At 54.0% G+C, this 24,508-nt stretch overlaps 1 protein-coding gene across 5 annotated transcripts; it reads right to left on the bottom strand.

Annotated features, from left to right (window-relative positions):
• Positions 1 to 1,476: 1,476 nt before the first annotated feature.
• Podn (podocan) lies at positions 1,477 to 21,538 on the bottom strand. 5 transcript variants are annotated; one of them, XM_050136293.1, is made up of 13 exons: positions 21,395 to 21,538; positions 18,650 to 18,765; positions 16,418 to 16,549; positions 13,174 to 13,490; positions 11,934 to 12,027; positions 10,602 to 10,666; positions 9,747 to 9,856; positions 8,959 to 9,115; positions 8,520 to 8,635; positions 7,619 to 8,276; positions 5,219 to 5,367; positions 4,130 to 4,337; positions 1,477 to 2,333 (listed from the first exon to the last, which is right to left on the bottom strand). In XM_050136293.1, the coding sequence occupies exons 4-12, from the start codon at positions 13,483 to 13,485 to the stop codon at positions 4,154 to 4,156; spliced, it is 1,845 nt and encodes a 614-aa protein (XP_049992250.1). In that variant the 5' UTR covers positions 13,486 to 13,490; positions 16,418 to 16,549; positions 18,650 to 18,765; positions 21,395 to 21,538; the 3' UTR covers positions 1,477 to 2,333; positions 4,130 to 4,153. The 5 variants fall into 5 exon arrangements, 4 of the variants coding, with proteins under 4 accessions (XP_049992250.1, XP_049992248.1, XP_049992249.1 ...); XM_050136291.1 differs by lacking the exon at positions 21,395 to 21,538 and adding an exon at positions 20,968 to 21,309; XM_050136292.1 differs by lacking the exon at positions 21,395 to 21,538 and adding an exon at positions 20,968 to 21,309 and having other exon boundaries at positions 16,489 to 16,549.
• Positions 21,539 to 24,508: the final 2,970 nt, after the last annotated feature.

The following is a 24,508-nucleotide window of genomic DNA, read 5'->3' as shown; positions in this document are numbered from 1 at the left end:
GTTATGCAGTACTGGCCACCTATTATGTAGACTGTGTTAGTAGCCACTCTCCTGCCCATGCCTTTCCAAATGCTGAGATGATAAGGCCTGAGCCATACTCTCTAGTTGAGACCAGACTTTTAGGTAGACCTTCTTTGTTGAGCTAACGCAAGCTGACAGGGCACAGATCAGCCAGTCCTGGTGGCCACAGTGAGGACAAGCCTGTATGAGCCATCACCTGTGGGAGACAGGTATAAACAAGCCCACCCCAGGCCACCTCAGTAGGCCTGATTGGGCCTTTCCCAAGACAGTTATGTTCAGACCTTCTTACCTTGATTAGCCTTGTCTGGGCTCTGGTTCTGTAATCAGACCCCAGAAAAGGAAAATCTCAGTCAAAGCCTGCCCTTGGTAGCTAATACTTTGCCTTCGAGAAAGACCTAGTTCAAAAGCCTAAGGCACAGAGAAGGGTGCTGGCCACACAATCTGTTGTAGCTGGGATTGGAGTTAAGTGTGGGGTAACGAGGTATAACTCTGGGGTCTTGAGGGATAGTATACCAGGCCCAAGAGGACACTGGGACCAAGGGAGGAGACAGGCCTCCCCAAGGCCACTCAAGGGTCAGGACCCTCACCCTTGAACTCTACCTTCCTTCCCTGAGTGTAAAGACCCAGGAAGGACCTCAGCTCCAAGTACACACCTTCCCACTCTTTGTGGTCCTCTCATGGGTCTGCCTAGCTGTCTTTCCACAGCTGACTCCTGATCGCCTGAGACAGAGCAGCTGTCCAACCAGTTACTTTTCCCTTCACGTAGATGGGCTCATTTGACCTTCCCCGAGTCACCTCTTAAGGCCTTTGAGGAATCAGCTGCCTTGCCCGGCTAGCCACAAGCAGGAGTCTGTATTTTGATGAACTTGACAGGCTTGTACCCACACACCTCCAGTTCAGGAGATCCCTATATAGTCACCGAGCTCCATATGGCAGCTAGGTACAGCCTCCCTACAGCTTTCTGCCCAAGCCAAGCTCTGCCCACAGTGGGGTGGTATATTGGACATGTCCCTCACCTCTTCCCTGGGAATGCTTAAAGAGACTGGCCTCATGTCAGCTCTACACGAGCTCTCGGACCTGCCTTCTGCCTCTTCCCTACCACAGACCACATCAGGAACCCCAGCAACACCACCTCCCTGCGAAGGTGGCGAAGGTGACTCTTCAGGTGGATCTTCTGCCTGGGGGCTCAGCTTGGGGGAGCAGGGGGAATGGACAGGCCTGTTCCCTGTCTGACTCTAAAAGCAGATTTCCACCCCCTGAGAGTGCATCTGCCAAGCCTTCCCGCCTTGCTATGTCCTATCCCTCCTCTCTCTGCCCCGCTCCTGTGGGGGCCCCTCAGGCCTAGCCCCAGCCCTCATTCTTGCTGGTCAGGGGTATTGCTTGTTGGATCTCTCACCCACCCTGAGCAGAGGCCAGTCCAGCTCCTGAGGGAAGCACACACAGACACAACATGGCTGCAAGGGCAGGGGTAATACTTTATATTAGTTTTTCTGTAACAGGAAAAATCAGCTTTGAGACTTTTATCTTTATATATTTTCCTTCTTAAACAAAACCAAAGGTACCCAGAACTTTCCTGCAGAACTGAAGACCAACGCAGCTGCCACCCCCCCAACCCCCATCAAGCACAGCTGCCTCCTTTCCCTCCCCCTCCTTCTTGAGAATGTCCTCAGAAAGTGCCTGTGGCCTGCCAGGGCACAGCAAAAAGGGGGCTCCCTGTGGTGGGACTGCCCCAGCACCTGGGGAGGGGGCAAGGCCATGGTAGAAGTTAGAAGGTTCGCATCCCCAGAGGGAAGGCACAAAACAAAAGCCAGCTTTTGTGAGTCTCAGAGGGAGAAAGCACCTGGCCATGAACAAGGAGACAACTGGAGTCTCCAAGGGAGAGACAACAGAGGACAAGGCACATGGCCAACTGTTAACGGCCAGAGCTGGCCAGAAGCAGGAACTTTCGGTGGCATAGGTCACTCTTTATGTAAATTGGGGAGAGAGCAGTTGCCTGAGTGTACCAGGCCAGTGTGGACTCAGAGGTCAGGGTGTATGGTGTGTGTGTGTGTGTGTGTTGGTGTGGGACCGTGAAGTCAGCCAGTCTGGAAGGTCATGTGCAGCTGGCTATTTGTGTGCCTGTGTGGCCAGGCTGGGGGTGTGGTATCTGCTTGTGTCTGATTGTGTAGCATATTACAGGAAGAGGTGGGACAGGAGATTGTGTTTAGCCTGTGGCATTCGGATGCCCCTTGGGCTCAGCGTTGGGTGTGTCAGAAGGGGACGCTCGTGGGGCACAGGCCTGGGCTGCAGAAGGAGTCCGGTGGTCCATCGTCCTGTGGAACACATTGTAGAGTCAGGGCTAGCTCCAAACAGCTTTGGATGAAATGAACCGGGGGAAGGGGGGGAGGCGGGGATTGGAAGCTAGGCTACTGTGAATGGGGATGGGGAGGTGCCCTGCTTGAATCCAGAACTCTCTGGGACTTCTCCCAGCATTCCACTCGGTTGGCTTGGCTATGGCCAACATTCCACAAAGGGGGAAGATTCTCCTTAACCCCAGAGAGTCCTCGTGGGATAGCAATTATCCTTTCCCGCTGACCCCTGACTTTTAAGGACGGTACCTTAGGACAAGGACTCTACCTCCACAGCTGTCCCTGGTAGCTGGATCTGCCCCCCTATGCTTACAACCCTGCCATGCTTTCTGTCATAGGTGTACCCTGTTCCCATCATCCATCCTCACAGCTGTCACCCCCATCAATAACCCCCCACCACCAGTTCCTCTCAGCTCCAAGCCCTACTTCAAGTCAGCATCCTAACTGTGGCCATGACCAGCAGCCTCCTCCTATGGCCACACCCTGACTTCACAGCCCTTAATACATTCTCTGAAATCCTAAGGAACCTTAGCTATCCCCCCTGACCACTGCTCTCTGCCTGGATACTCCCTATCACCTGCCCAGGTTTCAGCAACCCCCCACCCCACATCTCTGCTACAACACTTCCACCTGCCCCTCCTCACCAAGTCTGGCCCCCAGGACAGAGACTGTTAATATCCCATTTCCTTGTTCCTTGTCTTTCGGGACCCACAACCCTAACCAAAAAGGCAGCCATGGATGAATCCAAATCCCTGCTTGGCATCTTCCACTGCATGGACAGAAAGCGGATGATCTCGGGCTGATGTGACTTCAGATCCAGCCACTAAGCCACTAGTCAGCCTGTGACTGCAGCCACTCAGCTCCATGGCCCTCCTTCCACAGTGGGACAGTTACAGTCTTCTGAAACCCCTACCCCTACCGCAGCCCTCATACCCGCTCCCCTCCCTGCACCGCCCTCCCTCCACGGCATATCCCACGAGCATCCATGCCACCTGTGCCAAAAGGAACACCAAGCAGAGCGGGCTTCGCAAGCTTTACATGGCCTCCCTCTACCATCCCCTCAGCTCTTGCTACCCCAGAGCAGATATATTCATTGACTTCCCAAACATTCTCTCCACCCCTGCCTTTCTCGGGTGTTCCCTAGGAAGTCGCAGGACTGTATAGACACATCATTTAGGCTCAGCAGAGACCACCTCCCTCGAGCTCTTTGCACTGAAGCAGCTTGAGTCCCCTGCTTCTAGAGAAATCCATGCATGTACTAGGTATGTGTGTATATGTGTGTCTATATGTAAGCCTGTGCGAATGGGTACCCATAGATACTCCTCTGTGCACACTTGTTCACACAGATATGTACCTGTTATTGCCTGTGATTGTGTCCTGGAGGAAAGCATGCACACATGCACACATGAGTGTGTGCAAACTCCCTATATGGCTACCCTCTCCCTCTCTGTCCTGGACACGCTCTTCTAACTCCCTCGGTGTCTATACCTATCTCAAGGCCTACAGCGACTACTCCCATCTCCAGCTCAGGCCTCGCCCCTGAGCCCCAGATGTGGGAGTCTCTGCACCCCAGGTATCTCCCAGTACCGTACTCATCCCCCTGTTAGAATGCCTTGGGCGCAGACTGGCTTCCATGGGCACTATGCCACACACACCAACCTCTCCCATGGTGCAATCCTACATGCAAAACCAATGGACAGGTTTTCAAAATAAAGGGATAGAATAGAGGACGGGGTGAAGTTGACACAGAGACCACCCACCTGGGTCAGATCTATGTCACTCCGTTACGATCCTGTCTCCTCTTCCTCCTCCTCTTCCTCCTCGTCTTCTTCTTCTTCTTCATCTATATGGCCCCGGTCCTTGGAAACGTCACCAAACTCAAAGTTGCCCTCAATGTCCAAGACCTGCAGGTGTTTCAGCCTCCGGAAGGCGCTTTCCACCACGGAGCCCACAGCCAGCTTGTTGAACCTGAGCAGCGGTCCAGGGGTCAGTGTCAGGTGCTCAGGCTGATGCCCTTATGCCTGCCCAGCTCAAAAGGGAAAAGGGCAGAGAGGTGTCTGGGACATGGGACAGCAAGTTGTAAAGGTGGGGAGCCAAGCTGCAAGGCGCACCGTGGCAAGTAGACCTGTTACGGCGCTGAGAGCTTAGAGGAAGGGGACGGCTGGGACTGTCACCTGCGAGGCAGAGAAGTCCCCCACTATACATACACCCACTTCAGAGATAGAGTGGCAGCCAGAGAGTGGCCTCTGCTGCCCTCTGGCACCAACGCCAAGATCTGTCTGGCACACAGGCAAGGCCATAGTTGAGCTGGTAAGAGTACTCAGTCCTGACTTTAGACCCAACGGTGCCTCAGCGCTGCTCAGAAACCCAAGTCACACCACACCAGTGCCACCACCCTGGACCTTCTGCTGTCTTCTGTCTCCTCTCTGATTTTGGCAAGGTGAGGGGGGTCGAGTTGGGGTGTGGGAGGGATTGAGAAGAAGCCATAGACTGTGGGGTCTGAGTTCCCTGAAGTTCTAACCCCAGAGTCCAGTGGGAACTAGGCATCTAGTGAGCCCCACGTGGCTGGCTGTGAACACAACTGTCACCCGTGTCTGCATAGCTGCGGGCTAGCAAGATGCTCCCTGGGCCTCCTCCCATGCCCATGGCAAACAGCAACACCCTACACTAGTCATCAACGTGCCTGATGCCCGCTAAGAGACCTATGAGCCATCGCAGGCCTGCAGAGCTGTGCTCACACTACCTGCAAGCCACCTCAACTGCCCATCTATTGTTAGGTGTGTGGTGGGGGAGGGGGTGCAATGGGGTGGGGGAGGGGAGGGGGCAAAGGAGGCTTCAGGGACTCCTACCTGAGAAAGATTCCCTTGAGGTTGGGGGTCAAGTCGAAGGCATTGGCAGGAATGGAACTGATCTTGTTATTCTGCAGGTACAGGTACTCAAGGGACGGGGGCAGCCCCTGGGGGATCTCTGTCAGCTGGTTCCCAGCGATGTCCAGCAGCTGCAGAGGCGAGCAGGGGATCAAGGACTCCCACCTGTGCAGAGCACTTAACAGTTTACAGGCTCCCACCAAGCCACAGTCTAACTATATCTAATGAGAACCCCAGTGGCAGCGGTGGGGGGGGGTGTCTCACCCTTTGTAAGAGGCTGGGACACGCTGCACCAGACTCCAAATACTGTTCTAACTGATGTAGATCCTACCCAGGCCCTTCTGCCTTTGCTCATGAGGTCATAGCCATGCTGCTTGCGTATCATAATCCTAGCCTGTCCCCTTTAATCCACCTGTCACTTCCATCGGACTAGACACGCCAGGATCAACATGTGCAGGTCGCATGTACAGGGGCCAGGAGAGTGGGCACAAGACTTGTAGAAACCCTGTCACAACAAGCAGGCCCCAGGCTGGGCAGGCTCAGAGTCACCTCGTGCCTGGAGCCCAGGAGCTATAGCCAGGGAAGTGGAGCAGGGGACCTGGCACACACTGCACTGTGCCCACCCTCGCTGCCCCTCTGAGTGCACATGCACCTTCTCCAGACCCACACTAGTGCTGCCGACGATGGGACTTCATGCTCTTGAAGCTCCTTCATCACCCCAAGAGGCTGGGACTCGGGGTCATTGCCCAGATCCCACACAGCTTTGTGAGTCAGCATCAGGATTGCAACGAAACCCAAAATTTCCAGCTCTGTCACCTCCTCTGCCCACAGGGCTTCTTATTTCCCGTTTTGTCTTCACAGCTGCGGGCACCCTTCCCACTCTCGGCTTCACCACTCCCTCATTCATTCCAGAGATGGTTGGCACCCATGGGTGCTGGGGACATGGACTCTCTCAGACACACACCATCTCCACCCTCAGGAAGACAGCCGGGCTGTGTAGATGGACCAGCGCCTGATTAAATAAGCCCTGGGCCTGGCTGTAAGGAGGGAGCAGGGAAAGGCCTCATCCAGCCTGGAGCCAGGAAGCGCTTTCCAGGGCATTAGCACAGGGTGGACTTGAGGAAAAAGAAGCAGTTGCTGTCGAAAGACCCACAGTGTGAGGGACAGTCCCTGCTTGCTCTCCAGATGCCCAGGCTGAGGCTCGGGGAGGTGTCTGACCTGCCTGTCCCTGCTAACTGATAAGATGTTTCCAGGAAGGAGAGCAGGCAGAGTGCTCCCCGCAGAAGAACTGATGTGCGCCTGAGCAGGGGCAGGGGGAGCCTTGAAAACTATAGCCGGGAATCTGGCCTGGGACCTCATGGAAGCAGGGAGCTCCAGAAGACTTGGATAGGAGTGCAGATGCTATTCAATTAGGAGAGTGGTAAGACCCTGGGAAGGTGAGGTTCAGTGCAGAAATGGGGGGGGGGACTTGGCCTGGGGCATAAGCAGCCTAAGTGGAGAGCTGGAACTGAGGGAGGAGCTAAAGCGTGGGCCTCTCCTTCTACCCAGAACACAGGCAACTGACAACCTACAGGACCCAAGGCCTGGCTGATGAAGCTTATAAAGAAAACAGTGTAGAGAGAGACCTCAGAAGTGGCATCTACAGAGCAGGCCCTGAGGAGGTCTGAGGGAGGGGGACAGTGTGGAGGTTCTCAGCCTCTGTCATGAAGAATATCTCTGGGAGGAGAAGAGCGCTGTAGCAGGCCTGGCCCCTCTTTAGGGCTCTGATGAATTCCACCTGCTCGCTGCTCCCCTCACATGGGAGCGTCTTCTCTTCCCCAAAGAGGTTTGACCTTGGGAATACCCTGCACAGCCACAGCAGCCATTCCCAGAGTGCCTTGAGCCGCTCTCCCATCCTGCCCCGTGGCTGACCGGTAAGACCAATAAGGACAGCACCCCAACCTCCAACATCAAGGCCCAGTCTTCTGCAAGCACCTGCTCTGTACTTCAGGGCCATGGGACCATGTTGCCCAAACTGCCCCCTAGTCCTCCTCAGCTAGGGACCCTGACCTGAAGCCATGACTCTCTCTCACCTCTACCATCCTTCTCAAGCCTAGGTCTGCCTGTGGTGACCTGGTCCGGCCACCCCAGACACAGGCTCTGCCCTTTGCTTTTGAACCTATAAGTAGGTTGGAATGCATGGTCACAACCCTCCTACCCTGAGGTCAGCCTCCCAGCAGGTATCTAAATGTGAATTAGTTCAGTCTGGCTAACCCACAGGAACCTGGCGCCTGGCACAGCTGTCCCTCATCCCCGCAGCTGAGTAAGTTCAGGGCAGCCATCACAGTAGGCCCACCATCATCTCTCCTCCCAGTGCCCCCATGCGGCCAAGTCCTTTAGTACCTGCAGACCAGCAAGGTCCACCCAGGCTCGGGGTCCCAGGGCCCGGCTCCGCAGTCGATTGCCTGTGAGGTAGAGTTCCCGTAACTGGGCCATGCCAGCTAGCGCCCCGCGTGCCAGGGCCGCCAACTCATTCCGCTTGACCTTCAGCACGTGTACATTTCTAGGCAGGCCCGGAGGCAGGGTTTGCAGGCGATTGCCAGACAGGTCAAGGGAGCGCAGCAGGCGCAGCTTGCGGAAGGCATCCCGGTGCATCTGTGGGCTGGTGATGCGGTTGTAGCTGAGGTTGAGCTCTTCCAGGAAGTAGGTGGTGGCGAAGTCCTCACGGCCGATGCCCGTGATCTGGTTGTGCAGGATCATGAGGGTGCGAACTCGGCGGGGCAGGCCACTGGGCACCCGCTCCAGCGCGTTATTGTACAGGTGCACCGTGTGCAGCCGCTTGAGGCCCTGGAAGGCCAGCGGGTGGATGCCCTCGGCCCGCAGCTGGTTGCTGTGCAGCAGCAGGTACTCAAGGCTGCGGATGGGTGTCAGCACGTCAGCGTCGACGCTCTGGATGGCGTTCTTCTCCAGGTGCAGCAGGACCAGGCTGCGGGGAAGGCCCGCTGGGACCCGTGACAGGTTGTTGCTGGACAGGTCCAGGTACTCCAGGCTCGAGAGCTTCCTGGAGAAAGGAGGGGACTGAGATGCTAAGCAGGAGCCCACATCCCACATCTGCCGTCTCAGCAGGCCTTATCTATACACTTGACTTGTTCCCCGAGACAGAAACGGCAAAAGACACAAGCCCCAAAGTTTCTTCTCCAGGGAAAGCAAGCAAGGAAAGTAGACACATGACCGTGAGCTGGGACCAGCTGGGACCGCCCGGTGTCATGGTGATGAGGAAGATGCAGGTGATACAAGGACCCACCAGAAGGTCTCATTGTCCAGGCCTTCGTCGGTCAGGTAGTTGTTTTGCAGGTACAGCTCCCGGAGGTTGCTCAGCTCACTGAAGGCCCCAGGGGGGATCTTCTCTAGCTTATTGTTCTAGAAGGAAAGGCAGGGAGGGGGTAAAGTAAGAGACCTGGGTCCTGGCACAGGACGAGGTGCACAGAGAAGCCTGGGGGCCAGCAAGAGGGGGGCCATACCTGCAGTGTCTGGGTGTGTTGATAGACCCCTCAAACCCACACTGATGGTCAGGTAGGTGCCCAGATAGAGCTGTCTGTTCCCCTAGGTAGCTAATACTCTTGCACGGGACTCTCAGTCTTACTCAGCATCTCTATACCTAACTGGGCCATGCTTCTCCCTCAGTTGGTTTCTGTGGGCCATGGGTCTGCTTCTACCCCACATCTGCCCTCTCTGCTCCCCACCTTGAGATGCAACTTGTACAGGGCAGGTGGCAGGTGCTTGGGCACGTGGCGCAGGAAGTTGCTGGACAAGATGAGGATCTCGACGTTGCTGGAGCCGTTGAACATGTTGTCCGGCAGCCCGGCATCTGCTAGCTTGTTATTGTGCAGGTACACAGACCTGTGGGGTTGAGGTGCAGTCCTCACCCCACCTGGGCTCCCCGGCCCTAGGCCAGCTTTGCTGTATACTTTACCCAAGACGAGATCAGGGCCTAGGGTACTTTTCTACTATCTTAACCCGGGGATGCAGAGTTAAAGGGCTTCAGAACCCCCTATATGGTCAGGGACAGTGACCAAAAGGCTCGGCACCCTGCCAGAAGTCACCACATAAATTAGTGGCAGAAACAGGACTTCCTGGTCCCAGCCCAGACTCCTTCATCTGAAGTTCAGTGCGGGGGTCCCAGGAATGGTCACACCCCCTTAATCAAGTTCAAAGAAGGGCAGCATTGCTGGCCGGAAGCTGCTCTTCCCTCCCAGACCCCACCACTCCCATGCATAAGCTCATTCCTCATTTACTGCACAGAGGCCTCCTCATCCATCAGGTCTCAGCTTTCTGGATCCTGAGCTCCTCTAGGCCCTGGCTGTTCCTCCGCCAGCCCTGAGCACAGCCTGCAGCCCACACACAGCACAGCACAGAAGGCCCCTTCTCAGGGCCTGCCTGGATCCCTTCCTTGTCCCAGCTTCCCCCAAACCCTCCACCTCACCAACACGCACTCATTCCCACACCCAGGATCATCCCTCTGACTTCTGACCTCAGATTTGGCTTTTGGCCAAAGGTGAGTCCATAGATCTTAGTGAGATAATTGGCAGCAAAGTCCACACTGATCAGGGCATTTGGCAGGAATCGGGGTGCCAAGGTGAGCTGGAAAGGAAAGAGCCAGCAGAAAGACCAATAGAGGCTAGCTCTGGGCCCTGCCACTGGGCGCTTATCTGTTCCCTTCCCTGGGTTCTTCCCTGACACCAAAGTCACTTTCCTAACGTAGAAACTTCTGATGTTTCGAGCGTTCCATCTTTTGATAAAACAAAATGTGCCCGGTTCCCATAGCCCTTAGCTTGGTAGTCAAAGCCCTTTGCACCTGGCCCCACACTCCTGGGCTCCTGGGCTCCTGGGAAGGGGTTAGAGGTCAGAAGGAAGAGTGTGATTGAAAAGTTGCTCTGGACAGAGGGAAGGCAAGCTCACTCCTGCCAGCCTTTCTGTCTTTCTGTTTATTATTTACTTCTACACATTTTGAAACAAGTCTCCTCGTGTCCAGGCTTGTCTCAAATTCCCCGACTTCAATGCTCCTACCCCAGTCCTGAGTACTGGGGAGAACAGAAGCATGCCACCTCAAGCTGTACAGACCTCCCCTGGGCCCAGACGTCATGGCTCTGCTCAAGGGCCTGTGTGACAACCTGGGTTCTCCCTCCACCCATCCGTGCTGGAGACCTTGGCTGCTTCATCAACAGACACGCTCTAGCTTATAGGGGATGGCAAGCGTCCCCTTCTCAACAGCCATGACAAGGACCTTGAAGTCAGGCTGGAAAGGGCACTGGGGGACAATCACAGAGCGCAAGGGAAGAGAGAGCCAAGAGGGCAGGGAAGCCCGCCCACCCTCCATGACCCTCACCTTGTTGTTGGCCAGGTACAGGTAATTGAGACTCGTCAGACGCTCAAATGCTTCCTCTGGGAGCCCTTTAAAGGACAGGTCAGAGCCCTGGATGAAGGATAAACTGCAGGGGAGCAGGCGAACCACCCACTTGCTAGGCAGCTCCCTCCCTTCCCCACCAGTTTGTGTTTATCCTGTGTTCTCTCTCCTCCTGATGTGGCCCAAGCAGAGAAGGAAGCAGCTAAGTGCTTGCTGGGGATTGAGTGACCTAGCTTAACCCTTTGAAGCCAGAAGGAGTGCTTCCCTGGGGATGGCTGCACAAGGGGTCAGAGCCCCCCTTCAACCTCAGCCCCACCTATAGGCAGGTGCAGCCAAGCTGGGATAGGCTCTGTGTAGGGGCAGGCCTCACCCCTGGTCCCCTCTGACAGCTGGCTTGTAAGGAGACCAGTTAGACTGGCCCCTCTCCAGCCATGTGCTGGCCTCTGACATCCAGTTCCCATTCCAGGACCCCCAGATGCTGGGACGGGCCCAAGTCAAAGGAGAAGGAACAGTTATATAAGCCACGGCCAGGCCGGCCGTCTCTCCATGGAATACCCTGCTGGGTGTGAGTGACAGCCAGATAGAGCTCCTGCAACAGTGCGAGAGAGAAGCTGCTAGGCGAAACAAAGCAGGCGCCACCGCAGCGATTGCAGGAGCTCAGTTGTGGCTTTAAAACCTAGGATGAAGGACTGCAGATCACAGAGGCGGCTGTATACTGCGTAAACTCGCTGAAACATACCAGATTGGAGTGGACTTTTAAACCAGGTCACTTATGGTACATAAATTACATCTCAATAAAGCTGCTTTCTTTTAAAATGGGGAAGGGAGAGTACCAAATCTTAATATTGATTAATTCTAAGTGGCGGGATTAGGGTTTTCTTCTCCCCTTCCACTCTGTTTCCTGAAAGTTCTATCCCAATTATGTATTTTACTTGGTCTTCAGGGAGAAAAGACAACTTGCAGATGTTGCTCTTGGATTCTAAGGGCCCTTGCAAATTGGAGAGTCACTGACAAGGCCCCAGGAGCCCGAAGTCCTACCTCCTGGGTCCCAGACACCCCCAGCAGGGTCAGGATAACATCAGAGAGCACCCCTGCAGTCCAGCCGAAGCCTGGCTCCCCTTCACCCCAGGTTCTCCAAGGTGAGTTTTTTCCGTGGCCACCATTCCTCTCAAGCCTCTGAGACAGACAGACAGACAGACAGACAGACAGACAGACAGACACACACACACACACACACACACACACACACACACACACACACACCGTGTCCCAGGCCCCTGAGCAGGTGTCCCAGCTCTGGAGATGTCCCCTCACCTCGGGAGGTCAGGCGGTTGTTCTGAAGGTTGAGTGTCTCCAGCCGCTGCAGCCTAGCCAGCTCCTCGGGGTAGATCTTCTCCAGCTGGTTGTTCTGTGGGGAGATGGGGAGGGGGGCTGTCCCTGAACAGAAGCCACTTAGCTCCCCTTCTTTGTTATACAGTCCCACTCCCCTTGGGTACTAGGTTTCTGATCTGACCACACCAGGAAAACTCTCCTGGTCTGGACCCCATAGGGCAAATTCTCTCTCTCTCTCTCTCTCTCTCTCTCTCTCTCTCTCTCTCTCTCTCTCTCTCTCTCCCTCTTTTCCTCCCTCCCTCCCTCCTTCCCTTCCTCCTTCCTTGTTTTCAAGACATGGTTTCTCTGTGTAACTCTGGCTACACTCTGTAGACCAGGCTGGCCTCAAACTCGGATATCTGCCTGCCTCTGCCTCCCGAGTGCTGGGATGAAGGTGTGGGCCACCACTGCCTGGCTAAGCCTTTTATCGCTGTTTGACTTTTTTGTCTACTCATTGGTCTGTCTGTCTCACCCACATACAGTGAGCACTTAAGTCAGAGTGAAACCATGCCCTTCCCAACACCCCACACCCCACACAGAACCAGAGATACCCACAGCAGGTCCATACAGTCTGTGTGCGAATGGGTGATAAAATGAACCTATTAAGAACTGGCTTCAGTTCATTTTTTCCCCTCATTGGCCAACTGCCTGCCTAGCCCCGCCCCACTGAGATCTTCTGCCTTTGCTGGATCTCCTCTAGAGAAAGTGTAACAGTTCGTCCCTCCCCTAGGACTGCCCTAGATGCACCAGGGTCCATCCATCTAGTCAGGAGGGCCTCAGCAGGGGCCAGTGCTCCCACGCTATGCTCTGAGCCCACTTCCTCCTGGAGTTGGATCCCCTTGTCCTGGCTTTCCTAGTCCTGAAATGGTGTTAGTGGTTTCTTATCTATTCAACTGTTGGGCAACTCTGTGCCCACGGTGAGACATTTTTACGCTACAAGCTGAACAGCCTAGACTCCTCAATGAACCAGCAGGTTATATATCAGGCCTCTGTAACCAGGGCATCATTGACACCGTAAGGGTGGGACCAGGACTCCCTAAGTATGATCTGCCTTGCTACCCTGAACTGGGCGGGGGTGGGGGTGCTCTGAAAATTGGAGATTCTGGGTAAGAAGGGAGTTATGTGACCATGTTGAAGGCTTGAAGTTAGCAGCTGGGAGTAGCAGCTGGAGCATCAGCCTCACCTGCAAGGACAGATGGTTGGTGTGCTCGGGCAGGTCACCTGGAAACTCACGCAGGTCAATACCACCGCAGTCTACAACACCTTCCTGGGAGCAGGCACAGTCACGGGGACAGTCGATGGTGGCTGGGCCCGGCTCTAGCTCCTCGGGGCTCAGGACTAGCACAGGCTGTCCCTCCTCCACAAATTCATTCTCCTCAGGGCTCAGGCTGTGGAGGTCACTTCGGCCAAACACAGGAGCCTTCACAGCCAGGACAGGGCCCAGGAGCAGCTGGGGCAACAGCAGCAGGAGTGGTAGGCCCCTGCTGCTGGCCATGGTGCCTGCGGGGGGGGGGGGGGGGAGATGGCTCAGGCTCACTTCCGTGCCGGGTGACTCACTGATCCCATACATTGGGCATGTAGTTATGGCCACTGGAAGGGCCCCCTAGACTAAGACAGTGGCACTCAAGAGCTCGGCGACTGCCACCCTTTCTCATGGAGGGTCTCCTCTGTAGTGATGGGAGGGCCATGAAGCCCTGTCCTTAGTCAGGGCTGCAAAACTGCCTATAGCCCTCACCAGCCTGCGTCCTGAGGAATCTGCACCCTTATCTCACAGAAACTCCTGCTGTCCTGACCTAGGCAATGTGACAAGCCTTTGCCTCTCCCCTAGCAGGTGTGACGCTCTGCTCCAGCTCCCACAGAGGATCCCAGAACTCGGCCCTGACTCTTCCAACTCCCTCTCCATCACCAGCTGAACTACACGGAACTACTTAGTGTTCCCTCCCTCCAGGCCTTAGCACATACTATTCCTTCTGCCCCAAATGCCCTTCCCCTCTCTTGTGTGGTCGGCAATTTCCAAGAAATAACTGAAGAGGTACAGTGTGTGGGGGTGGGTGGGGGATGGGTAGAGTCTGAGATTGCCCCAGGGCTTAGCGATAGTTGGCTTGGGTTGTGACTAAAAGTCACGGCCCCTAGACTGAGACCTATTACTTTCTGCATGTAGGTACCGTCTGAGTGTACCCAAAGTCGGACAGAGAGGTGACCGAGGCTGCTGTCGTCCTATGACCCGATGAGTCCCACCCCTGATGATCAGTCACTCTGCCATCCTCACCAGGACTTGACACACTCATGTGACCACTGCCCCTGCAGATACCCCCCCCCCCAGGGTAGCAGGGATGGGTACAGGCTCAGGATGTGACTTGGCTACCATTGTCCCCATGGTCCCACAGGCCAGGGTGTCACAAGGACTCAGAAATGTCTCTACAATGTGTTGAGCTGCAGAAGGCAGGGAGAGGCACTGATCCCAGGACCACAGACCCCAGGCAAAGCCTCACCTCCCCTAATCCACTGCACCCTTGCTGCACCAGGCGGGTGCTGTCTAAACTCACAGTCCTATCAGGACCGAGGATGGCAACAGACACAGAGCATCTGGTTCCCATTAGGGGACAGGAGCAGCTGTTGCTACGTGGATGACGCTATATGACACCATGTTCTATTGAGTGGTGCACAGGTGAGTGTCCAGGCTTCAGGCTCCACTCCAGAATGGAGTGATCAGTACACAAGCCAGGCTGGGTCTGCCACACCACTCCTCGGGAAATGCAGCCATGCAGCAGCTAGAAGAATCTGACCAGAGCCTATCTCTGCAGGATTAGGGAACCTGGGAAGTTGGCAGTGACGCTGGAGGCTGAGATGTGGAGATCAGTGTGTGACTTTGGACAGTTTGGAAACAGTCTAAACTTCAGTTTCTTATCTGTCCTAAAGATGATGACCACGGGCACTCTCCAGGTCAACGAGGGACACACAGTAAATGCTTAACAAATGAATAAACATGAATTTCTCCCTTCCGTTCTCTCTCCAGTGCTTCTCAGCCTCCCTAATGTATTAACCTTTAACACAGTTCCTCTATGTTGTGGTGAACCCTCAAACGTAAAACTGGGGGGCTGGAGAGATGGCTCAGTGGTTAAGAGCATTGCCTGCTCTTCCAAAGGTCCTGAGTTCAATTCCCAGCAACCACATGGTGGCTCACAACCATCTGTAAAGAGGTCTGGCACCCTCTTCTGGCCTTCAGGCATACAGACAGAATATTGTATACATAATAAATAAATAAATAAATATTTAAAAAAAAAACGTAAAACTGTTTTCATTGCTCCTTCATCGCTGTAATTTTGCTGCTGAGTCATAATGCAAACACCTGATTGCAGGATATCTGATATGTGACCCTTGTGCAAGGGTTGTTTGACCCCCTAAAGGGGTTTCAACACACAAGTGAGAACCACCGGGCTCTACTCCATAGCACGGTTGGCCCCCCAACCACCTCATTACCCACTCTAGCACCCCCTCTTCACCCCATCCCATGTGTGGTGGTTTGAGTAGGTGTGGCCGCCATACACTCATATGTTTGAATGCTTGGCCCAAAGGGAGTGGCGCTATTAGGAGGTGTGGCCTTGTTGGAGTAGGTGTGGCCTAAAAGGAAGCATGTCATCATTGGGGCAGGCTTTGAGGTCTCATATATGCTCAAGCTACACCCAGTGGCATAGCTTACTCCTGTTGCCTGTGGATCAAGATGTAGAATTCTCAGCTCCTTTTCCAGCACCATGTCTGCCTGAATGTTGCCATGTTCTACCGTGATGATAATGGACTAAACCTCTAAACTGTAAGCCAGCCCCAATGAAATGTTTTCTTTTATAAGAGTTGGCGTGGTCAAGGTGTCTCTTCACAGCAGGAAAATGCTAAGACACCATGTCTAGAACACACTTGGCCTTCGTGGTCTGGCTGGTCCCAACCCATCGGCCCTAGATGGGCTGCAGAAATGTCTAGTCCACTAGCCATCCTGACTCCCACTGCGGCACTAGCCCTGGGCCCTGGAGACAGAGATGAGAGAGATCACATGCCCGTCCTGTCTAGAGTGGATGATACCATAAACCATGACCCGCTCAGATGGGGTGGAGTCTTTCCTTGGAAGACAAGGTATCCCAGGGAAAGGTAGGAAGAAGAGGGTAACAGCTAGATTCTTTGACCATACGACTCACATGGCCTCTACTTGAGTCCCAGCCCACTAGTCTGGCAGAGCCAGGGAGCCCAGCAGATGCCCAGCTCTTAGGTGCCAGAGATCAATGAGCAGAAATGAATGGCACTGGCAGCAGCCTGGTCCTCCATTCTGCCCCCCCCTCCCGCCACACCTCTACAGACCATCAGCCTCCCCTCCCCCACAGCTGATTCCCCAGTCTTCTGGCCAGAGCAGACATGGGGAGGTGGGGAGTAAGCCTCACATTTACTTGGAGCAGGAGGCCAGGGATGGATGCAGGAAAGGCGCTGGGCCTCGCATATACAAGGTACTCACTGGACAGGCTGGCTTTCTTCCCTCACCTTTGGCTGGTCTCCATAAAAATCCACAAGCTTATCTGCACAAATACATAATTTATATCAACATTCTGAACCACACTGAAAATGTTTTCTTCACTACTTCAGAGACCAGAGGGCAGAGGCCCACGGGGATCAGTCAGTGTAATAGCTGTTAAGGGGCTGCATTGAGCTCCAGGGCTTCTGCATTACCCCAGGCTGCTCTTGTGGGGGCCAAGCACACCAGGCTGGATCCTCTGTGGAAGTCTGGGGCAGGCTCCTGGCTGAGAGGTTCATGATGCCCTGTCTCCTCTTGTAGATGCTAGCTGCCACATGAGGCTATGGAGCACTTAAAGCGTGGTTAGTCCACGTTCAGACAGGCTTTACCACAAAATTAAGCTTATCTGTTTTATTTTGTTTTGATTTGGTTTTGGTTTTTGAGACAGGGTTTCTCTGTGTAGCTTCGGAGCCTGTCCTGGAACTCACTCTGTAGACCAAGCTGGCCTCAAACTCACAGAGAGTTGCCACTGCCCACTTATTTTACTTTTAAAAAATTATTTGGGCCAGGCATGATGGCACACGCCTTTAATTCCAGCACTCGGGAGACAGAGGCAGGCAGAGCTCTGTGAGGTCAAGGCCAGCTTGGTCTACAGAGCAATTTCTAGGACAGACAGGGATGTATAGTAAGACCCTATTTTTTAAAAAAAATAAAAAATAAAAATTGGTTGGGCGGTAGTGGTGCACACCTTTAATCTCAGCACTTGGGAAGCAGGGGCAGGCGAATCTCTGAGTTTGACAGGATAACCAGGACCACACAGAAAAAACCTTGCCTCAAAAAAACCGTAATAAATAAATAAATGTAAAAATTAAAGTGTATGTGTACATGTGTGTGAGAGAACACATGAGCAAGTGTGTATATGAGAGAGTGAGCATACATGTGAGTGTGTATGTGCACACACGTGTGCATGCGTGTGTAGGCATGTGCGCACCAGGGTTAGCGTGTGGAGGTCAGGAGTGTGTCTTCTCCTTCCATTCCTGTTTTAGGCCTCTATTGCATACTCCATGCTGGCTGGGCATCAGGGCCCAGGCAATCTCCTGCCTCTGCCTCCCACTTTGCCGTAGGAGTGCTGGGATTACAGGTGTGTTCCTCTGCACCTGTGGGTTCAGGGCTAGCACAGCTGGTGCTTTTACTCACTGAACCATCTCTCTGGCCTCTCATCTTAACATGGCTTCTAGAACATTTGACACTGCATTTGTGGCTAACATCATGTTTGTTAAACAGTGCTGCTTTAGAGTCTGGTGATGAACTGATGAGCTTTACAGTCAGGTAAACTGAGTCACCCGAGAGTTGAGGGGTGAGGTGTGGCGTTCACAGAGGCTCAGAGAAAGCATAGCCTTGTCATAGACGTCTCCCTAGAGGAAGTGAAGCCTAGACTAGGCGTTCTGATGGGCAAGCATCAGGCAAGAACAAAAGAGGGTCGGTGTGTGTGAAGGCCTGGGGTCCAGACAGTCCATGTCGAGAGCTCCACAAAGCTCCCTGGGCTGTCCGTGGCAGGTGGTAACTGAGAACGACACAAGCAAGCACAATGGACACAAGTCCAGGGCAGGTTAGCTACGGAGTATCGCCTGGTTTCTGGAAGATAAGGAGCTATTGATGTGAGGAGAACAGGCTGTGGAAGGCTGGTTGTGAGCAAGGCTGTGCGAGGGATAAAGAGGCTGAAAGGCTGGTGCAGGGATGGAAAGCAAGGTCTAGATTCCAGAGCTAGACAGAAAGAATGAGCATGGCTGGGAGCAGATGCTCAGAGCCCAGCATCACCTCCTGTTCAGGCTCACTGAGCCCCTAATCTTTTTTTGAGCTATAGCTTGCTGGAGCAAGAGAAAGCCCAGGAATAGGCATAAACTATGCTCCTAATTTGCAAGCTGGAAATGCAAGTGCAAATGCCTCTCCCAACTATTACCCACCCCCAAAATCTCAGACTCCTCAGCAGCCCTACCCTAGAGGTCTTAGATTAGGCTGAGCTGCCCCTGATTCTGGGAGTTGAATGAGTTTATGGAAAGGCAGAGAAGAAAGACATACAATGTCATCTGTTCAGACTCCATTTTATAACCTAGTATAATAAAAATAACATAAATAAGAATCAGGAGCTGGAGTAATGGCTCACCTGTTAAGAATAGTACTCCACTTGCAGAAGATCTGAGCCCAGCACTCACTGGGACGGCTTACAACCACCTATACCCCAGCTCCAGGGGTTCTGATACCTCTGGCCTCTGCCGGCACCTGCACACACAGACACATAGTTAAAATAAGTCATAACGAGGCGGTGGTGGCGTGTGCTTTAATCCCAGCACTTGGGAGGCAGAGATGGGTAGATCTTTGAGTTCAAGGTCACCTTAGTCTACAGAACAAGTTCCAGGACAGTCAGGGCTACGTGGGAAAACCCTGTCTCAGGGGGTGGGGTGGGGAGTCTTAGACAAAAGAAGAAAACAACGCCATGATGGCTCGACCAGTAAAGGCTCCTGTCTCCAAGTCTGGCAGATCAGAGTTGGAATCCTGGACCCACATGGTAGGAGATAACCAATTCTGGCAAGTTGTCCTCTGACTTCCACACATGTTCTATGGCATGTGTATAGATAGATACAACCGATGCATAGATAGATAGATAGATAGATAGATAGATAGATAGATAGATAGATAGATGATAGATAGATGATAGATTGCTAGGTAGACAATAGATGATAGATCGATAGGTAGATGATAGATAGGTAGATGATAGATGATAGATGATAGATAGATAGATCGATAGATGATAGATCGATAGGTAGACAATAGATAGATGATAGATCGATAGGTAGATGATAGATAGATGATAGATAGATAGATAGATAGATAGATAGATAGATAGATAGATAGATAGATAGAATAAATTTTAAGACTAGAACTGACATTTTTCTTCCACCCATAGCCCTGAGATGGTCTTGAAGGCTAAGTAGGAGTTCCCCAGGTGAACATGGGGAAAGAAAAGCCCTCCAAGCAGATGGACAGCCTGGGTGGGGTGTGACATAGGGACAGGAAACAGGTGGGTGTGTTTAAGCAGGGTAAACGAGGAATAGAAATTAGGGATGGAGACACACGTTGCCAAGGGCATCAGCCACCATGCCAGGGTGCTGGTGATAGGGAGCCATCAGGATTCCAGTAGGTCGTGATCAGCATTCTGTGTGTGACCCCACCAAGCCTACAGGTGCCACTTCCTACCCAGGATTCAGACAGAAGGGACAAAAAGTACCCACTCATGGTGCACAAAGTCACCGAATCTGACACTTCTTACCTTGCACACTGAAGACTGGGCCCAGGGCTCCTAGAGTATACAGTAGGAGGCAGGGCTCCAAAAGTATACAGTAGGAGGCAGAAGCCTCAGCCCAGCCATTGATGAGCTTCCCAGGGCAGCCCAGACCCTTCCCAGGGGTGTGTGCTGATCATTTTGGCTTTCATAAGATGAAAGGGAGAGGTAGAGGAAAGGCCCATCCAGCGGTCCTCCCGGCTCACACCCCTGGTGCCTCTTCGTGCCTGGCAGAGCTCAGTCTCACCTTCTCCAGCAGATGCTCATGTTGCTACTGCTCATCCTTTTGCCATCTCTTGCGCGCCTGCATCCTAGCCCTAGCCCTGACTGCTTAGGCTGCAGCTGCCTTCCAACCCAGGCTCCAGCACAGGAGCCCCAAGCCGACCCCTCCCCCTTCTTCCACCTGACTGCAGGTCAGGTATTCCAACTCCCCACGCCCAGTGCCCAGTGCGCCACCCCACCCCTTCGCGCCCCATTCCCGCCTGAGGACGACTGTGCTTTTCGCTCTGCTCCTTTCTGTCCTGCTGGAAGTAGTAGCTGCCTACACAGACGGTGGGGTTGTGGCCAGAGCGCATGGCACTGTGCTAGACCGCACCGAACGTCAAAACCCTTGCTCGCCTGTGCACCTCACCTGTCCACGCACCCTAGAGATTGATTTCTGCCTGCTGTGCTTGCTTGTCTGTAAAGAGGTCTGTGCTGGACTCGGTGGAGCCCCTGCTGAACTGACGTGGAAAGTCGCGGGATGCCCTGGGCCCAAGTTCTCAGTGCAGAGGGCCAGACCCCTTCCCAGTTCCACCTGCCCCCACAGTCCCTGTCACCCACCCGCGTGCCTCCACTTTCCCTCCCCATCCGCTCGCAGATTCTTTCCAGATGTGCGCAGCGGGAGGAGCCCGAAGGCTGGGATCAGACTCTAGCATCGAGTAGAAAAAGCTCCCTCTGCCCCCCTGATCCCGCAGGGGTCGCCCCCCTGCGCTGTGTGTGTGCCTGACCATGCTCCTGCGCAGGGTCCGCGGGACAGGGAGGGATGCGGCGACCCTCCCCGGCAGCAGCGATGGGCACCGAGCGGGAAGTCAGAGTGGGCTGCCCGGGCCGCGGCCCATGGCCCGTGGTCCCTCGGCCCACTCGTCCGCCCGCGCCCCTACCTGCTGCTGCGCCCGCGCCGTGGGCGGAACAGGCTCCCGGGTGTCCGCTGCGCTCCGCGGCCGCGGGCTCCTGTCATTCAAGTCGCGCTGTGCGCACAGCGAGGCCAAGTTTTGTTGTGGGTTCTCTCTCCCCGCCTCTCCCCCGGCCCCCGCCCCGCTTGCATCTGCCGGACGGACGCGCCGGCCTCTCCCGACACAGGCGCAGGGTCCCGCCGGGCGCGGGGAGGGAGGGAGGGCCTGCGCCCAAGGCGCCGGGCTTGGCGAGGCCCCACTTCCCGGGAGCCCGCGCCGCCGCCCCGGCCCCTCTCCGCCCCGGCGGCCGCCGCACCACGCCTCCCCGGAGCCGGGCCAGGCGGGTGCCTCCCGCGCACCACGTCCCACTGCCAGCCTGCGCGGTGGGGCCGCTCCCCACTCAGGCCCCCCGCACCTGAGCAGAGCCCGAAGGCTCCTTCAGCCACTGCCTCCGCGCTCAGCTTCTTCCTCATGCCTGGGAGGATTTTGCAACCATTCCAGGCGCAAGTGCCTTTCTGTTCCCTCTCCCACCCTGGGGTCCCGGGCTGTGGCTAACGCGGCGCCAGCCAAGACCCTGCTGGACCCCTTCCCGACACAATTCCTTGTTCTCCGCCCCACCATCCGCCCTCATTCCGTTGGCTCTGGGCCAACAACTTGGTGAACCTTGAAGGATGGTAAATTAGGCCGGGAGTCTTCGTGCACACAGGTCCTAATCACAGAAAGACAAGGGGGCTACCAGGGAGCACTTATGGCACCATATTGCTCCCAGGAATTGAAAATGGTTTCAAGGAGAGGCGCATTAAGTACTAGCAGCTGAAGCAATAGTGTTTGGCGCCAGTGGCTTCACGGTGGAAAGGCGGTGGGATGGGTTTGGGTGCTACTTGGAACCTCTGCTGTGAAACAAACCTTTCAAAAGTGCTCTGGCCTTGGGCAGGGCTCACCTGACTCTCGGAGAGGGTTGAGGATAACAAATCAGATGTGGAACCACTTGGCCACCTAAACTGCCAAAGACAAGGCTCTGGTAAAGTGGTTCCAGATCTTTCACCCTTGCTCTGCCGGCATTCTATTCCTATCTCCATGCCTTCGTCTCTAATCCTCACAGCACAGCAAAGGAGACTATTTCTCTAAAAGTAAGGGCATGGCCTCTGCCGGACTGTGTAACTGACATTCCCACTCAGCTGGGGATTCTGGCCCATCTACCCATCTCAACCACCCCCTGTGATGCAAACAGGCAGGTAGGTGAATAAGAAGACCAGAGCCCGGATTTGAACCCACGACCATCTGTTTCCATTACCCATCACCGAAGAACTTAACAAGAATGGGAAAGGGAAATATTTTTGCCTTCTTTGGCCTCAAATTCCAATCCTCTCTGAGCTCAAGCTCGAATGTTGGTATGATTCACAGGGTTGGACCGGGCCCAGCAGAGACGCATCTTGTGTTTTCTGGACAGGGCCTAGATTCAAGCGGAGCTAAAAGAACTGGATGCTATTGGCCTGTTTACCCACCAACAAGAGCATCAGCACACACTGAGGCTAACGAAGTGCAAGCACTGTCCTTGAATATCCCGTCCTCCCGGCCCTGTGGGGATGGAGCCACGGTAGACTATCCCGGAAAGGGCCAGGCTGTTTTAGGGGCCAGGCATTTGGAACACTATGCACTCCCTTCCCTACCCACAACTAGCTCTGCTAAGCCAGTGCCCACACACGCTTTATGTCTGTGTGGTGCTGAAGGTACAGGCTCCATTACAGAGGCCAGGTCTGGGGCATCACGTCTCAGGTAGAAAATGGAGACGATCCTGCTGCAAATCCTCTGGCTTTCAGGAGGGATGAGGCACCTCTGAACCCACCGGTGCCACTTCAGTTCCGCTGCACTTCTCAGTGTCAGCGTCTGTTTGGCCTGAGGTCGCTACAGTGCATGATGTCAAGAACAAGTTTTGGATAAAGACCTGGGCCCAAAGGAAAAGTAATCGCTGTACACCAAAAACTGTCTACGTTAAACAGAGAAATCCAGGACCCTGCAAAGCACTGGACTCGCGGTAAGTAGCCAATAAACAATACCTGTTTTTTACGGATCTGGTACCCTGTCCTGATTAAACTCCAAGAGATGGCCAACAGAAATGCAAAGATCAGTGTCATGGAGCAAGTCTGTAATCCTAGGACTTGGGTGGCTGGGGCAGGAGGACAGCAAGCTTGAGACAGCTGGGCTACACGGTGAAATTCTATCTGAAAACGTGGTGGGATGAGGGTTGGAGATACGACTCAGTGGGTAAAGTACCTTGCCACATGAGCATGAGGACCTGGGTTCAGACCCCCAGAAGCCGAGGAGAAGCCAGACACTGTAGCACGTGGGTCTGTAATGCCAGTGTGCTCCAACCAGGAGACAGGAAGTGGAGGCAGGAGAATCCCCAAAAGCTGTCTCAACAAGGTACACAGTGAGGACTGACCCTGGAGGTTGTCCTGGACACCTCCATTTTAGCCGCCCCCGTGCCTGTATTAACACACTAATAACAAACATATACGCAAAGATTTTAAAGACGACAAGTGTCGAGAAACAAACTCCTGAACTGCCAGCCTGAGTGCCTTCTAATCAGAAACAGAAGGAAGCGACATGGGGGGGGGGCATACAGAGCTGGGGCTGAAGGATGGGGAGTCTGGCGGAGGTTTGATGGTGAAAAGGAGAGAAAAAGAGCAACGAGCTATTTATCATACTTCATCAACCAGAGAAGAAAAGAATCCCTTCTACCCTGAGTTTAGGACTCAAGTCCTTTCCTTATCCAGGAGCAGCATCCTGAACACTGAGCTACAACAGGGGCTGGATCAAATCAGAGTGCTGTGTGGGTCTATGGAGTCTGTCTGGAAGTTTTTTATTGTTGTTTTCATTTGTACTGGGGATTAAACTTGGGGCATTGTGTGCACTAGGCAAATGATCTACTACTAAGCCCTCTTTTTAATTTTTAAAAAATTATATATATATATATATATGAGATACAGGGTCTCATCAAATTGCCCATCTTGAACTTTTGATATTTGCCTATGGCTTCTTAAGTAAGCTGATAGGCCTGCAACCATCACACCTGACTGAAGGCTCCTGACAGAGGCCAAGACTTGGGGCTGAGGAGATGGCTCAGTTGGTAAAGTGCTCACATGAAGACCTAAGTTCAATTTCCAGAACACACCCCAAAAAGTTGAGCATAGTGGCATGTATCTACAGTCTCAGAAACTGGAACAGGGGTGGGGTAGAGACAGGGTCCCTGGGGCTTGCTGGCAGCTAGTCTAGCTGAATTGGTGAATTCAAGGCTCCCAGAGAGACATTGTCTCAAACAATAAATAAATAAGATCGGCTAGAGACACAGATCAGTTGGTAAAGTGTTTGTCATATAAGCTTGAGGACCTGAAGTTTGGGTCCCCGGCACCCATATGAAAGCCAGGCAAGACAGCACATGTCTGTAAGGCAGCCCAGTATTGTGGGGATAAAGATAGGCCAATCCCAGGAGCTCACCTGAGGGACCCTGTATCCAAGACCATGCTGA

This window comes from Alexandromys fortis, unplaced genomic scaffold (assembly GCF_014885135.2).
Source record: "Alexandromys fortis isolate MF-2015 unplaced genomic scaffold, M_Fortis_MF-2015_v1.1 scaffold_13, whole genome shotgun sequence".
Taxonomy (NCBI): Eukaryota; Metazoa; Chordata; class Mammalia; order Rodentia; family Cricetidae; genus Alexandromys; species Alexandromys fortis.
This window is presented reverse-complemented; position numbering and strand designations above follow the sequence as displayed.